The following is a 17,292-nucleotide window of genomic DNA, read 5'->3' as shown; positions in this document are numbered from 1 at the left end:
CACTGACACTCCCAGCAGTCCGCATAGGGCAGTGTGAACTGCCGGCAGGGGAGGCATGCGATGCGGGAAAACGCCGCGGATTCGCGGCGTTCCCGCATCGCTTCAGTGTGAACCCAGCCTAATTTACTCTCCTTTTGGTATTTACTATAGAGCTGGGTAAAAAAAAAAAAAGAGAGTTAAAATGAGAGCTAGAAAAAAGAAAGAACTGCGCTAACCACGAATACCCAAATGTGAGTAGGGTATATATATGTGCCAGACCCACGATAAGGGTCTTAGTATCTTAATGTCTCCAAGACCACCTCCAAAGTATAATGCAAACCATATACAAATAAGTGCAATTTAAATGCAAAAACAAACCATAAATACGTGTCAAGAGTGTGAGTTCCCCAAACACAATATGAGTAAATCAAACTCAGTGCATATACCTCTAAAGAATAAAAAATAGAATAGAATATGAAAAAAATATTTGCAATTTTTACATAAATGAAATATCAAGAAAAAAGATTATATTTAGAGACACCCTATATAATGTCCATATAGTCATATGTCAAAAAATAATAATAAAATGTCCATATAGTAAACAAACACCAGTGAAGTAAAGCTTCAAGTGGAGTGCAGCAGTGAAGGACAAACTTCAAACAGCTGAATCATAAGTACACAAAATAAAATCTTCTCCAAAGATGTACTGTGCTTTTCCCAACACCGAATGAGTGAATTGGCTTCTTACCAGATCCAAGCGACCCCCCGTTACAGAGGGTCACCACAGGCGACAATAGTCAAAGGATATCCGGATAGCGATTCCTCCTCAAGCGATCCTGAATCTTTCACGCGATAGGGTTATGGCTGTTATTCCACATATCACTCCCAACTCAACGTGGTATCACATAGGGAAAAACATAGGCTCCAGATAGTGTAAAACCAAATGACTTTAATTTGCAAAAACGAACGTATACACTTACATAAAAGACTTTAAAAGCAGGTTCAAAACAGAAGCGTGCACCGGCCGGATGCACGCCAACGCAGAGACCGACCCGTCCTTCCTGGTCCAAAAAGCACGAACACGACTGGGGTGACGTCGACACGTTCGCACCGCCCTACGCGTTTCGTAATAATTTACGTCGTCCAGGGGCACTCAATGAGAGCTATTTGCAGGTCTGAGCATGCTCCGTTGTGTTGGCACCTAGTTGTCCAAAATGGGGAATTTTTCACTTCTCAGACTTTTAAAGTTGTTTCAGTGTAGGAATCACTTTTTCACACAGTTTAAAAGCAGATTACCTTTAAATAATATACCGCATATTTCAGTACAATTTAGGCAATTATATCATGCTCTAAACATTATTTCCATGTGCAATTCTCCAGGTTTTAGCAGAGTAAAGCCTCATACACACGGTCGGACTTTGTACAAACTTTTCCGTGGACTTTTGTACAAAGGGCGTGGTCCACAAGTTTGTATTGCATACACACGGTCGGACTTTTTGACAACAAACACGAACGTAATGACGTCACAACGTACTGACGCCGCTTCAAAAGAGGACGTTTAATGACTCCAGCGCCACCTTTGGTGAACTTCTGTATTGTAGTCTGATCTTTTGCATTGGTTCTGAGCATGCGTGTTTGTACCTTGTACAAAAGTCCGATGCTTTTGCGTACACACGGTCGGACTTTGCTCCATCGGACTTTTGTTGCCAGAAAGTTTGTCCGTTCGCACAGCCAACAAACGTCAGATGAAAACAGAAAAAGTTTGTCCGATGGAGCGTACACACAGTCGGATGTTGCTCCAAAACAGATAATTTGCATGTTTGTTGTCAAAAAGTCCGACCGTGTGTACGGGCCTTAAGGGTTTGGGCGCTATTTGGTTTTAGGGAACTTTAGTAAATTCGATTTTGGGAGTATTTTTTTCTCACCAGCGCTATAGTGAATACTGTTTTAGCGCGAATTTGCAGCAATTAGTGCTAATTGCCGCAAATTCACACGCATTAGCGCCGCTGCGCTATAGTAAATTACCCCCATAGTTCCCAGTCCTCCGCACCCCCTCCAGCAAAGTTGCGAGGTCTCCCTTTGAAATTTATGAGCCTTATCTGGGGTTATGTTCATCGTGGTAAACTAAACATTTAAAACTCATTGTTACTGTCTAGTGACGTTACAAATGCCATTCTCAAAATTTTCCTCATCTCAGTATCATTTACCTGTGCTCCTAATTCCTTTTCCCATTTACCAATATATGGTGGTCTTTCCATCCCACTTCCTTCCATCAAGATTTTATATATTGTAGAAACCCCCTTCCATTTTGCTGTGGCCAGACACAATTTCTCCATTGGGAGCAAATTGTCTATTGACTGCACTGGTTGGGGGAGGGACTCAAAGAAATATTTCAAATGGAAATACCGCAACTATTTTTTTTTTGCTCCTGAAACGTGCAAATTCTACCCTTCGCCATTACATCTTTTAATTGTGCGTTCTCATTCTTGATCCAGTTTCCAAACAAACTACCTTTCCCCAGTGGAAAATAATCTGTGTCTTTTAATGGAATACATGGAGATTGTATCCCCAGTTTCCTTTTTTTTATGTGTCAAGTCCCATATCTCTAGTGCTCTCTGTGTCATCTTGTGTGTGTGTTCTCCCCTAAATTCCTTAATTGTGCAGGAATCCATACTATTTTCCCCAAAGCCGTCTTATTGTACTTTCCAATTCCACCCTTCTTTTATCTTTGTTACTTTTAGACCAATTTATCACCCGTGAAAGGAGAAGTGCCTTATAAGTTCTTTAGGTCTGATACCCCCAGACCCACCTGTCTCTTATCTCTGGTTAATGCTGGTATGCTAATCAGTGTGTTTTTACCCTGCCAAATGAACCTTGAGACCCCTTTCACACTGGGGCATTTTTCAGGCGCTTTAGCATTAAAAAAAGCGCTTGAAAGAAGCCTCATCTGCAGTCCCAATGTGAAAGCCCAAGTGCTTTAAGAGCCCTTTCACAATTTCAGCCTGAAAAACGCTCGTAAAGCGCCGCTTAAACTAGCTTTACCAGCGTTTTTTGAGCGTTATTGGGGCGCTTTAAACCCCTGCTAGTGGCCAAATAAAGAGTTAAAAGCGCCCACAAAACGCCGCTGCCAATAGCGTTTTTCAGGCGTTTTACAGACGCTTCCCATTGATTTCAATGGGAAGGGGCGCTTTAGGAGCGTTGTATTTACCGCTCCAAAAGCGCTGCAAAGAAGCTGCTTGCAGAACTTTTTTTGATGCCCTGCAAGCGCAGCGCCTCAGTGTGAAAGCACTCTGGCTTTTACATTGGGATTGCAGTTGCAGCTTCTTTCAGGCGCTTTTTTAACGCTAAAGCGCATATAAGACGCCTGAAAAACGCCCCAGTGTGAAAGGGGTCTGAGGAGTATCTTATTCAGAGTTTTAAAATACACTTGTGGAAGTGGGATCCGCAACATCTGGTACTTGTATGTGATTTTTGGAAAGAGACTCATTTTGAAGAGATTAATTCTCCCCAACCATGACACATCTTGATGCGATTTTACTCAGTTCTAATTTAATGTCGTTCAGTAATGGCAGGAAATTTGAGTGATAGAGCGTATCCAAGGAAATGGTAATCTTAAAGTGGTTGTAAACCCTTACAAACCACTTTGACCTACAGGTAAGCCTAGAGTAAGGCTTACCTGTAGGTTCAAGAAATATCTCCTAAACCTACACGGTTTAGAAGATATTTACAAAAAAAACAGGCCATAGACAGCGGCACGCAGGCGCATTGAGCAGGCCGCAGATCACAGATATGGCGCTCGTGTCGGCTCCCGTGCGCACGTGCGGGAGTGACGTTATCACGGCTCCGGCGAGTCACAGCGCCGGAGCAGCGAGACCCGGAAGTCACTCCGGGATACATGGCAGCGGTGAAGATGGAGGAGGACCGCTTCGGGGGCTTCGTTCTCAGGTAAGTTATTCATAATGAGCTAATATGCTATGCATACTAGCTCATTATGCCTTTGCCTTGCAGGTTGCATTTAAAAAAAAGTGCCTTTACTTCCTCTTTAACACCTAGGTATTTGAATTTTTTGTCTCCAGATGAATAGGAACTCCCCTTGTTGGGTATGGGCCTCCTGTATTGGTACATTTATATTTAGGATCTCAGATTTGGCCAGGTTTGTTTTAAAGTTCGATATTTCTCCATATTGTTTTAACATTTTATTAAATTAGGGGGACTTATTCTGTGGTGGATTATGTAGAACAAAATATCGTCGGCATATGCAGCGAGCTTGTGTTCCTCCTCTCCTGTCTTAATCCCCCTAATGTTTACGTCCTGTCTTATCTTCACCAACAACAGTTCTAATGACCGCACAAACAGGGGGGCCAGGGGACAGCCCTGTCTAGTACCATTTTACATCTCGAAAGATCCCGAGGCAGACCCATTTACTTTTACCCTTGCTGTGGGATGTCTATAAAGCAATTTGATCCACTGCATGAATCTCAGACCGAGTCCCATTGCCACCAAGGTATCTTGCATTAACTCCCAGTCTACCCTGTCAAACGCTTTTTCAGTGTCTATTGACAGGAGCATACCGGGGTTCTTGGTCTCTTTTTTTTTTATTTTATGTTATGAACACCAGGAGTGTTCTGATTCCATTATCCTGGCTTTCTCTCTCTGGAACAAACCCAGCCTGGTCCGCATATACTGGCTCATTCATTACTAATTTCAGCCTTCCTGCCATTACCGTCGCACATAACTTGGTGCCAACATTCAAAAGTGATATAGGTTTATAACTAGAGCAGAGAGAGACGTCTTTCCTATTACCTAGGGGAGTCTGTTTTAATATTTTCATAACCTCTTGCTCTGTTACAGGGACTTCAAGCACCCCTCATCTGATCCTCTGAGATTCTCTTTAGATCTATATGCTTTAAGAAATAACTTGTTTTAGTCTTCCTTTTTTTAACCTGTTGTTTCATCCTTATTAATTGCATATAAGGTCACATAATAATCCTGAAATGTTCTAGCTATGTCTGTATTATATACCATTAGTTCAGCACTATTTTGTATTTTCTCTATGTAGTTTAGTGCAGATTTTTCTTTTTTATTAATCTTGCCAGAGACTTCTCAGTCTCATTTCCCCAGAGGTACCTTTCCTTTTTATTTTTATTATAGGCCGACCATGTCTTGTGCTCAACTTTATCTTTCAGTTCCTCCCTTTTACAGATGAGTGTTGTTCTTATTTCTTTCTTCCCAGTTTTTTTGTGTTGCTGTTCTAGCTCAGAAATGTTCTTGTATCAAAACATTCCTCCTCTATTCTGCCCTTTTTTTTTTCTGCTCCCAGTTGGATCAGTATACCTCTAATATAAGCCTTATGGGCTTCCCATAGTGTAGCTTCTGTCATTTCCTCTGTATCCTTTATTTTAAAGTACACCTCTAACTCCTGCCTGATCCTTTCTTCCGCTGATTTATCCTGTAATAGTTCTTAATTTAATCTCCAGGCGGGTGGCCTATTTTGAGTCCCCTCAATCTTTATTCTCGTGATCACAGGGGCATGGTCAGAGAACGTTGAAATTTCAATATTCACGTTAGTTAACCAAAAAGAAATCAATTCTTGAGTATGTCCCGTGTACAGAGGAGTGGAATGTATAATCCCGGCATTTTAGCATGTTGTGTTCTCCATACATCCATCAATTGATTCTGTTGTTCTGATGTAAGATCTTTTTTAATAACTTCCTCTGTACGTTCTCAGTCCTCTGTACACTTGACGTACTATCGACCATCATACAGAGATTAAAATCTCCGCCCATAATGGCTCCTCCTCTCTTAAAATCCATTCCTTTTTTTTTTTTAATGACGTTGATTGAATATTTCATCGGATTGTTAATTGGACTGTAGATATTTGCCAGGGAGTACTCCACTTCGTTGTTTCTGCCCCTAAAAAAAAAAAATATTGCCCTTCCGGGTCTGTACTTCTCTCCTCCAAAGTTAACTTTACCCCTCTGGCAAATCCTATAGCTATTCCCTTAGCTCTTTTTGTTGGGGCGTCCCCATAAAACCAACTGGGTAATCTTTTGAAATTATTTTAAGGTTAGAATCTTGAGATATGTGTCTCCTGTAATAGAACTACATCTGCTTTTATAAAGTTTGATCTCTCATCTTATATCTTTTTATGGAAGTATTTAGCCCACATACATTATATGTCATAAATTTAAGGGTTGTCATCTTTGCTCCCCCAGCACCCTTCTAACACTTTTTATACATGACTAACTCGGTGTAAACGCTATAGGCGCAGTTATGATGCTCTATAATTCAAATTAGTAGGTGGCTGACCAGGGGTAATGCCTCATGAAAGCAACATTCTGCTTACTTTAACACAATACAACACAACAGGTTACCACACCTGTGTGTACTGCACTCTGTGGTGCCCATAGTAATAATTATGGCAGGCATTAAAGGGAAGTTAAGTTTAAATGCAGCGTAAACACAGGGTATTGATGCACATGTGCACAAGCCCTTAGTGTCCATTCACACCATTTTCTCTGATACTGCACACCACAGCACATGGCGTTACCGTGCACTGGGGGACACTGCAATGTGTGTGCATCGGGGTGCCCTGAAAATAAGTGTCACTACATCAAGCTAAAACTGTAAGCTATAAACTGACCCTAAGAGAATTTCTCATTCTTTGGTGAGATCTTCTCTCACTTCCTGGTATATCTCAAGGCTGGAAGGGAAGGAAAATTCCCCCCTGGGACACAGACATCCAAAAATAAACCTGAGAGGGGCTTTAACCATTCTCCACCCATCTAAAATTTGTAAACCCTCGGTTTTTCACCTTAATGCATTCTATGCATTAAGGTGAAAAACCTTCTCTAGTGCAGTAGCCCACCAGAGCCCCCCTTTTACTTACCTCAACCCGATCATTCCATCGTCGGGGATGAGCACAGCAGCTCCAGCCACTGTCTCCGGTCCTCATTGGATAGATTGATAGCAAGGCAGCCATTGGCTCCTGCTGCTGTCAAATCCAATAACATGGGAGTTGGGGGGCGGGGCCGAGTCTTGTTGTCTGTGTCAATGAACGCAGCAGGACTCGGGAGCGAGCCCACATGGGTGTCTCCTTCGAATGCGGGTCTCCGTGGGGGCACTTGATACGGGAAGGAGCCAGGAGCGCTGCTGGGGGACCCCAGAAGAGGAGGATCGGGCCACTCTGTGCAAAACCCTTGCACAGATGAGGTAGGTATAACATGGTTGTTGTTTATAAAAAAAAAAAAAAACCTTTACAACCCCTTTAATCATTTGTCACTATACATGTTTAATTTTACTTTCTCTTTCAGGATCAATTACATTTTGGCAGGAGGTCTGCACCCAGCTGGTTTTCATGTGGTCAACATACTATTACATTGCATAGTCGCTGTCCTGATGCTTGATGTTTTTTCACTGCTGTTTAGTAGTGGAGCTACTGACAAAGGCAAGAAAATCATGCGTGCTCCAAAATCTGCGCTACTAAGTGCTTTATTGTTTGCAGTCCATCCTGTACATACAGAATGTGTAAGTATCTTTTCCCACACAGAATCAAATAGCTGTGCTCTCTTAAATAGGGCAAAGATAAAATGTGCTTTACTCCTTTTTTAGTTTTTTTAATTTCTTTTAATGTGTACAATTGGACATTTGTACAGCCACGTTCTTGTGAGAACTAAAAAGTGGACTCCACAATATTCTCAATTCACCTCAGACAGATCATACTTCCTGTATTATGCCACCCCATGAACTTTATCACACTGATTTGAATAGTTTTAGCAGACATCTCAAGTCTCCTGCAAGTTGCGGGAGTCTCCCGCATTTGATGGCAGGCTACCGGACACCCGCGAGTGCAGGGGCGATCTCCTGCCTGGACCTGTCACTCAGCCACAGACAGGACAGCCCGAGCGGCCGAATGGAGTATGGCCGCTCTGTCTGTGGCAGAGTGACAGGCGGATGTAGGCTGTGAGCTGAGGCAGAGGGGGACAGCTCATACTACTGCATGGGTACTTTTTGTTTTAGGTCAGGTCGGTCAGGCCAATACAGCAGGGAAGGAGGGGGTGGGTGGAGGCAAAGAGAAGACTGTGCACCACCAGTGATCTGCAGGCTGTAGCAATTAAAATAAAAACTTTCCCCAGTTAAGCGGACTCTTTCTCCACTTTTGGGTGCCGCTGCACAATGATCTCCTATGCGACATGTATATGACAGTCGTCTTCTATATCAATCCGCCGGGCAGACCGGGTTCTGTCATGTACTTGTCGCATAGGAGATCACTGCGAGGCATTACCCAAAAGTGGAGAAAGAGTCTGCTTGACAGGAGATAGTGTGTTTTTTTTTTTTTAATTGCTACAGATCACAGTGCCCAGTCTTCTCTCTGCCTCTGCCCACCCTCTCCTGCTGGGGAATTCTCTGACTGGGATGGCTCCCCAGCAACAGCAAACCTCACCCCAGCACCAGAGCAAACCAGATCTCAGGACCAGCAGCAGCCGGACCCCTGCTCCTTGTGGTCAGCTGGTGCTGGGGTCTGGCTGCTGGTCCTGCAGCCAGACCCCAGGACCAGCAGCCCGGCTCCAGCAGCCAGACCCCAGGACCAGCAGCCCGGCTCCAGCAGCCAGACCCCAGGACCAGCAGCCCGGCTCCAGCAGCCAGACCCCAGGACCAGCAGCCCGGCTCCAGCAGCCAGACCCCAGGACCAGCAGCCCAAACCAATGACCAGCAGCCAGAACCAATGACCAGCAGCCCAGACTCCAGCAGCCAGAACCAATGACCAGCAGCCCAGACTCCAGCAGCCAGAACCAATGACCAGCAGCCCAGACTCCAGCAGCCAGAACCAATGACCAGCAGCCCAGACTCCAGCAGCCAGAACCAATGACCAGCAGCCCAGACTCCAGCAGCCAGAACCAATGACCAGCAGCCCAGACTCCAGCAGCCAGAACCAATGACCAGCAGCCCAGACTCCAGCAGCCAGAACCAATGACCAGCAGCCCAGACTCCAGCAGCCAGAACCAATGACCAGCAGCCCAGACTCCAGCAGCCAGAACCAATGACCAGCAGCCCAGACCCCAGGACCAGCAGCTCTGTGATCAGGCTGCATTTCATGGGCACTGGTATAGTTGCATTTAATTGCCACCGGTAAGGCTGCATTTTATTGGGGTGGGGAAGGGTGAAGCGTCCCCTCCCTGAAATGAGTTTGAAACCTCCCTGAAGTTTTTGCAGGTTGGTATGCATGTTGTAGTCTAGTGAGCAGTAGAAGGGAACTCCACAGTGGCATCTTGAAACCACTGTCGCTACTCAGCCCTCTAGTTTTGGTAAGATTAGAATGCCCCACAACCCCAATATTAGGTTACCAATGTGACTGGCATATAAGGCAAAGAGTTTGCATTGCAGAGAATAATAATACCAACCTACTCATCCTCTTCGTTCCTCTCAAGACCTCCTGCTCTCTAGCTCCCTCATCACCTCCTCCCATACTCTCCTCCAGGACTTTTCCAAAGCCTCCCCAATCCTATGGAATGCCCTACCCCAATCTGTCCGCTTATCTCCTACTTTATTAGCTTTTAGACGATCCCTGAAAACCCTTCTCTTCAGAGAAGCCTACCCCACCCACACCTAACTGTATTTTCATTTTCTCCATCAGCTCATCCCCCCACAGTTAATACCTTTTTGTTTCAACTTGACCCTCCCTTCTAGATTGTAAGCTCTAACGAGCAGGGCCCTCTGATCCCTCCTGTATTGATTTGTATTGTAAGTGTACTGTCTGCCATTTTGTAAAGCGCTGGGCAAACTGTTGGCGCTATATAAATCCTGAATAATAATAATAACAAAACAACCAGAAAAATTAAGCCCACTTTCGCACTTATACGACTTGTCCCACCATTTTGGACTGCAAAATCGCATGACAAGTCATTCTCCATGATTTTGGATGACTACCATTCATATTGGCACAACTTTAAGTAGTTCCTGCACTACTTTTTTTCTGAAGTCGTATAAAAGTCTGATTCCGTATTAACTGATCCGAATTTGGCACGCGACTTGTGCATAAAGGGGAACTCCACGCCAATTAAAAAAAAAAAAAAAAAACGCCATGGTTTTCCCCTTCATGAGCATACCTAGCCCTTCGGTGTGGTATGGTTTTTAAGGGGAAACCCACGCCGAAAATGCAGCATGGGGCCTCCCCCCAAAATCCATACAAGATTAATCCGAGCACCAGCCTGGCCGGTCAGGAAAGGGGGTGGGGACAAGCGAGCGCCCCTCCCCCTCCTGAGCCATACCAGGCCCTGCCCCCCCCCACCCCAAAGGACCTTGCCCCGATGTTGTTGAGAACAAGGGCCCCTTCCCGAAAACCCTGGCCATTGGTTGTTGGGGGCGGGGGGCTATTCAGAATCTGGGAGCCCCCTTTAATAAGGGGGCCCCCAGATCCCGGGTCCCCCACCCTATGTGAACGAGTATGAGGTATATCGTATCCCATTCAACCTGGGGGAAAAAGTAAATAAAAAAACACACTAGACAGGTTTTTAAAGTAATTTATTAGGCAGCTCCGGGGGTCTTCTTCTGACTTCTCCGGCCTCTTCTCCTGCTCTTCGGTGCCTTTTGCCTTCTGCCGGGCTCCTCCGCTATCTTCTTCCAACTCTTTTACTAGCGTTGGCCCGGTCTTCTCTATCGTCTTCTTCCCTCTTCTCTTCTTCCGATTTTGACACAACGCATGTGAGTGGTGCGCAACGATTTATATAGGCATGGGGCGTGGTCACCGGGGGATGTCACCCGGTGACCCCGTCCCCTTATGACGACATAGCCCCGTCATTCCCCTGATTGTGATGTCATAAAGGGGCGGTGCCACGGATGACATCACCCGGTTACCACGCTCCATGCCTATATAAATCGTTGCGCACGCGGCATTACAGTGGAAGAGAGTGTCGTGTCAACATCGAAAGAAGAAAAGAGGGAAGAAGATGACGGGTAGACCAGCCAATGCTAGTAAAAGAGCTGGAAGAAGATAGTGGATGAGCCTGACAGAAGGCACTGGAGAGTAGGAGAAGACACCGGAGAGCAGAGAAGTCGGAAGAAGACCCCTGGAGCTGCCGAATAAATAGTTTTAAAAACCTGCAAACCCCGATAACCAATGACCAGGGTTGTCGGGGAAGGGGCCCTTGTCCTCATTAACATGGGGGCAAGGTGCATTGTGGTGGGGCGGCGCAGGGCCCCCTGCCCCAAAGCACCCACCCCCCATGTTGAGGACATGCGGCCTGGCACAGCTCAGGAGGGGGGGAGGCTGCGCTAGCTCGGTTGTCCCCACCCCCTGTCCTGACCGGCCAGGCTGGTGCTCGGATAAGAGTCTGGTATGGATTTTGAGGGGGAGCCCACACCGTTTGCAAAAATAATAAAAAATTATTTTAATAAAAAATAATAATAAAAAATTGGCGTGGAGTTCCCCCTAATTATTTGGTTATCAAAGTCGCATCCCTGCTCATTGAAGTCTTCAAGTCGTGGGGCAAAGTCGGATCCACAGACTTATAACTCTTGTCAAAATCGCAGCCGTAAAATCACGGCAAAATCGCGTGACTTTGAAGTAGCACAAGTGGGGAAGGGGCCCAGCAAAGAAAAATGGCAGCACTCGGCACAATATCAAAAAACCCAAAACACCTAAAGTGTTATGATATGCAAGTCCAACATTAAAAATGTTCAAAAGAATCAAACATAGAATAGTTATTTTTAAGAAATATCAAGTGATATGATTCAGGTGATCTCCCTCCTCTAGTGCTTTAAAGTGGTTGTAAACCCCTTATAACCACCTTAACCTACAGGTAAGCCTAGATTAAGGCTTACCTGTAGGTGCAAGAAATATCTCCCAAACCTAAAAGGTTTAGGAGATATTCGCAAGAATAGCGACACTGATGTCTGCGCTGCATGGCCGTAGACATCGGGCACAGGCACACTGAGCGTGCCGTTTCAAACGGCAATCATGCCATTGGTGGCAGCACCAGCGCGCATAGGCGGGAGTGACGTCTGTGACTGCTATGCATACTAGCTCATTATGCCTTTGCCTTGCAGGTTGTCTTTTTTTTTTTTTTTTTTTTCTTAAGAGGCTTTACTTCCTCTTTAATCGCCCAGTGCGATCTCCCACCAATGTCAGAAAAAAACACAATCACCAGATATACTGTAGTTGCTGTCTAATTAAAAGAAAAGCAAAAATTGCATATAAGATCCAGGTCATCAGAGGTGCGTGGGCACGCACGGCAAGCTCTGTGAGTCGAGGACGCGGGTCCCACGGACTTGATCGCCATGGGGATACCCGCAAACGCCTCACGGGGAGGAAGAGCGGGGAGATGCTAATGTAAACAAGCATCTCCCTGTTCTGCCTAGTGACAGTGTCTCTTCCTGTGATCGGGAGCAGAGATCAGTGACGTGTCACATGTAGCCACACTCCCCAGGGCACACTTAACCCATACACTGCCCCCTGGTGGTTAACCCCTTCACTGCCAGTGTCATTTACACAGGAAACAGTGCATTTGTATAGCACTGATTGCTGTATAAATGACAATGGTCCCGAAAATGTGTCAATGTCACAGTCACGATAAAATTGCTGATCGCAGCCATTACTAGTAAATAAATAAATAGAATGAATAAAAATGCCATAAAACTATCCCCTATTTTGTAAACGCTTTAACTTTTGTGCAAAATCAATAAACGCTTATTGCGTTTTTTTTTTTTTTTTTTTTCTTTTTCTTTTGATTTTTTTTTTTTTAACCAAGAATATGTAGAAGAATACGTATCGGCCTAAACTGAGGGGGGAAAAAAAAGTTTATTTTTGGGGGATATTTATTATAGCAAAATGTAAAAAATAATGTGTGTTTTTTCTTATTTTTGTTTTTTTCAAAATTGTCTCACTCTCTTTTTGTTTATAGCGCAAAAAATAAAAACCGCAGGGGTGATCATATACCACCAAAAGAAGCTCTATTTGTGGGGGAAAAAAAACGTAAATTTAGTTTGGGAGCCACGTCGCACGACCACACAATTGTCTGTTAAAGCGACGCAGTGCTGAATCGCAAAAAGTGCTCTGGTCAGGAAGGGGGTATATTCTTCCGGGGCTGAAGTGGTTAAAAACAGCTCCGCATAGCCCATCCGTAGTAATAAGTCACCAATGACAAAGAAAAAAAAAAAATCTCATGGTGCAGTAGTTAGTGGTGAACCAGCATAAAAACAAACATATAAAACAATTGTGCCTATACCATTTACATAAAAAACCGCCAATCCAAGCAGGCATAATGGCAGCAGGACCTCAAATGCAAAACTTCATGTGTAAAATAGTAAGCTCGCACTTACATGAAGCGCCGCCAATTTGAAACATAGTGGAGGCCAGGACCTCAGGCGTTGTATAGTAATAAACCTTTACAGCTGTTTCGCACACACGCGCATCATCAGGAGTATAAAAAAGTTTTGTAGGCATAAAGGAGCAATGGTTTATATAGCCCAGGTACAAGAGTGATACTCTGATTCTGGACAAATGTAAAGACAGAAGGTACCAGGAGCTGCCGTTGCAAGTTCTGAAATATGACATTCGTTTTAGTTTTTTAAACGTTTATAAGAATTTTTAAAGTGAAAGTAATTTTAGTGGATTGTTTGGTCTCAGAATGCTATTATTTATTTTTTATTTGTTTTATGTATAGGTGTCTGGAATTGTTGGCAGGGCAGACCTTCTGTGTGCATTATTTGTTGTTTTATCATTTCTTGGATACTGCAAAGCTCTACCAGGATGTAAGTATTCATATTCATAGTACAAAAGCTGCATTGCTACTTTTGCAAGAATAGAATAAAACCAGTATGTTAAGTTCATGTGCTGAGGGAGATCTCTGTTCATTATATATCCAAAAATCAACCACCAAAGTTGATAAACCAGTAAAATTAGATACTTTTCTCTTCCCTAGACCAAATAACTTTTACCTGTCAACGTTTATTACAGTAAACTATCTATAGCAAATAAATACATTAAGAAATGATCTGGCCACTTGGCTGGCTAGGAGTATAGGCACGGGGGGGGGTTCCTATACATGGAGAAACTATAGTATGGGCTTTACTAAATGAGGAGCAGCCTGGCATTGCAAATAATTGTATCTCTAACGTGTAAAATTGATAAATGTCACCTATTTATGTTGCAGTGTGCAACAGGGTGTTATGGAGACAAGAAGTGAAGGTAAATCTCCTGAAGGGGGAGATAAAACCGCAATTAAAATGTGCCAGAGGTTTTAGCCCAATTCCCCCATCCCCATTCAGATGGAAAAAGTTAGAATGGAGTTGGACACCGTATTAGAAGTCATTTGTTGCTGTCCACACACATTTTATATATTTAATGTTTAGAAAAATATGCAAGTCAAAAGTTAGCCACAGATGTAAGTGCACATTGCTTGTTAAAATCTCTTCTGTATGTTCACAACAGATGAAATTCTCCATTTATGCCTGGCCTTAGTGGAGCTCACATTTGTTTTAAGTGCACTGTCTTTAACATATGCAAAAATAATAGCAGTGCTCTGACCTTCCATATATCATAGAAAAATCCCTGCTGTTAGATGAGAACAAAGGATTCATGACCGCCTCTGATAAAAGCACTAACGCATCCTTAAGTATACTCTGCAGAAGAAAACCTGATGGGAAAATACAACTGTTTTCCAAAGAAAAAAATTGTGTTAAATGTTATAAACTTGATAAATTGTCATTTCTGCACTGGAGGATGAATATATAAAAAAAACTTTAACAAATCATTACCATTGAATAACAGATCTTCTCTTGATCGTTGACCTATATATAATTAGTAGTTACAGCATCTGTCACTTGAATTCTAGAGTTGAAAATCTGAGTTTTTATGTAGGGAAAATGCACCAAGTATCTGCTAATGCAGACTCTCCAGCACATTCAAGTTTACTTGGAGCATCTTTGTGCTTCATTTGTATATCCCAATACAATGATGAGTATTACAATATATTTGAATAGAATATTGCTGAAATAAGTGTGTGTGTGTGTGTGTGCACTTGCTGTAGATCTGAGGGGAAGATCTGAAATGAGGGGAAGTTCTGCTTATTTCTATCATCCAATCATGTGCAAGAAAAAATCCTCATTTTTATTTTACTTGCATGTCCCCCTCAGATCTACAGCGACTGCACTTGTGGTGCACAGTGGATTTGCCTTTAGTAAATAAATCCCTATATCTGTAGATTTCTGTTAGCATTTTACAAACTTTCTTTTACAATATTTTTACTGAACAAATAGTTTTTTGAGTCAGTGAGGATAGAAAACATGTAACCAATATATGAATTGGCAAAAACAGCCAATCCCTTTACGTAACACATAAATTGCGTGAAGACAAAAATCAGGAGATTGTTCCAGAGACAATGTCCCAGCAAAATGGTTTGCTCCATTGCAGAGCAGGGATGATGCAAATTCACACCAAGCATATGCACATTTTAGAAACGGTATATCGTAAAACATTATAAACAAAATAATAGTAAGAGCAGCACCAGGTATAAGCCTGTGTTCTATACAAGTGAGAAAGGGAGCACTCACATAGCCACATCCGTTGGTTTAAGGGGAACAAAAAAAGAGGGATACTTGCGTATTAGCCCTAGGTCGGACTTTAAAGGCATAGAAAACAATAGAGAGGTATAGAAAAATATAACAATGTTTATTGAAAAAAAATACATGGTATAGATGGAGCATTCAAGAGTTAAAATTCATGTATAATGATAAAAAGTATACAGTGAGCCCTTGTGCATCAATGCATTTGACCATTGGGCTTCCGCAGGACACATTCAAGGTTCAAAGTTGGCAAAAAAGATAACGTATCTCACTGTCTGAAATAAAACTTACTTGTTTTAAAAATTCTGATAATCATAACACACACATTAAAAAGCGCTCATCTGTCCAAAAAGAGAAACCAAGGCACACATGGGTACAGAAAACAAGGAAGCAAAAGAACGAAAATACCTTGCAGGCAATATAGCACTCTGTCTATGCACATGAGTCTTTGCCCTGTAGCCATCTTGACTCTAAGGCCTCAATACCTTTTATCTTGACTACTGGTCCTGGGTTATCCCCTATGATATTGCCTCACTCCTGTTTGAGAAGTACTTGGTTACTATACTCGATCTACCTATGTTAGCAGGTACTTATTTTTGGGACATTCATCCTTATTAAAACTCTAGGGGTTACTAGGATGTTTGCTTGACTGTGTGATTTTGTATCGATTACCAGAGTTGGCTGTCTCCACTTACCTATATACAAATTACTGGAACTAGCCTTTCCTGAATTATCCCTTTGAACATCCCTGTTATTGGATACCTATATACAAGGCCTATTTTCCTGCAAAGTATTTTCGTCCTTTCGCTTCTTTGTTTTCTGTACCCATGTGTGCTTTGGTTTCTCTTTTTGGACAGATGAGCACTTTTTAATGTGTGTTATGATGATCAGAATTTTTCTGTTGCAATATTTTTTATTGAAAAGTTGAATAAACAGGAATAAACAAGAGACTACAGTCTGCTCCTTGTGCGCCCTCGCAGGGGCTACAAAGCATTAATATGAAACCAAAGGGCCAGCCATCACATTATACTTATAATAAACAGAAGAAAAGGAGTGAATATGAGTAGGGGATGGTATCGAGACTGGTTCCAGAACCAGGCAACTCGTTCCCTCGTCATTTCCGGAGGGCAGGACCTTCTTCCACTACCCCCTCCTACGGGGGGCAGCAGAATTCGTTAGCAATGGGAGAGATTACAAAGAGTGAAGAAAGATGGGGAACAAAAGAAGAAAAGATAGAGAGACAAGAGGGGGGAGGAAGGAGGGGGAACGTTTGGGTGTGGGTGCCTCGCCAAGAGGAGTTAGACCAAGCCCAGGCATGCAGCTTGGAGCGCGGGGAACTCATAGGAGATCCACGGCTCCAAGATTTTTAGAAATTTTAGCATGAGAATCATGAACAATACTGGACATACGTTCCTGAAGTAACATTGCAGTCATGCGGGTTTTAACACCTTGAAAATCTACCCGTTGGGACTTCCAGGCTTGGGCAATGGTCCGCTTGGCCGCTATAAATGGATAAGTGGCCAACTTCTGTTGAGGGCCCCGCAAAGCAGATACTGGGCAATGTAGGAGAGCTAGCTTAGCGTCCCTTCGGATGGTTAGGTGGAAAAGTGTCTGCAGCAAACCAAAAATCCTAGACCAGAACCCCACCAGCCTTGGGCAAGCCCACCATGTATGCATAACATCACCTCGCTGTCCACAGTTGCGGAAGCATCTGTCCGTACTCCCAGGGAAAGCCCGAGCTGTGCGGGCAGG

The 17,292-nt window shown here is 43.4% G+C and overlaps 1 protein-coding gene across 18 annotated transcripts in view; it reads left to right on the top strand.

Moving 5' to 3' along the window:
* The window catches only part of TMTC4 (transmembrane O-mannosyltransferase targeting cadherins 4), a 137,442-nt gene that overhangs the window by 36,529 nt on the left and 83,621 nt on the right, over positions 1-17,292 (top strand). For all 18 annotated transcript variants that reach the window (XM_077482947.1, XM_077482953.1, XM_077482955.1 and 15 more), the window contains 2 exons: positions 7,293-7,506; positions 13,641-13,728. In XM_077482947.1, the coding sequence (XP_077339073.1) occupies positions 7,293-7,506; positions 13,641-13,728 (302 nt within the window). The remainder of the gene's footprint in view (positions 1-7,292; positions 7,507-13,640; positions 13,729-17,292) is intronic.

This window comes from Lithobates pipiens, unplaced genomic scaffold (assembly GCF_037356315.1).
Source record: "Lithobates pipiens isolate NorthernLeopardFrog02 unplaced genomic scaffold, aLitPip1_a1.2 Scaffold_16, whole genome shotgun sequence".
Classification (NCBI taxonomy): domain Eukaryota; kingdom Metazoa; phylum Chordata; class Amphibia; order Anura; family Ranidae; genus Lithobates; species Lithobates pipiens.
Note: the sequence above shows the minus strand (reverse complement) of the source record. Positions and strands in the feature narration are given on the sequence as shown.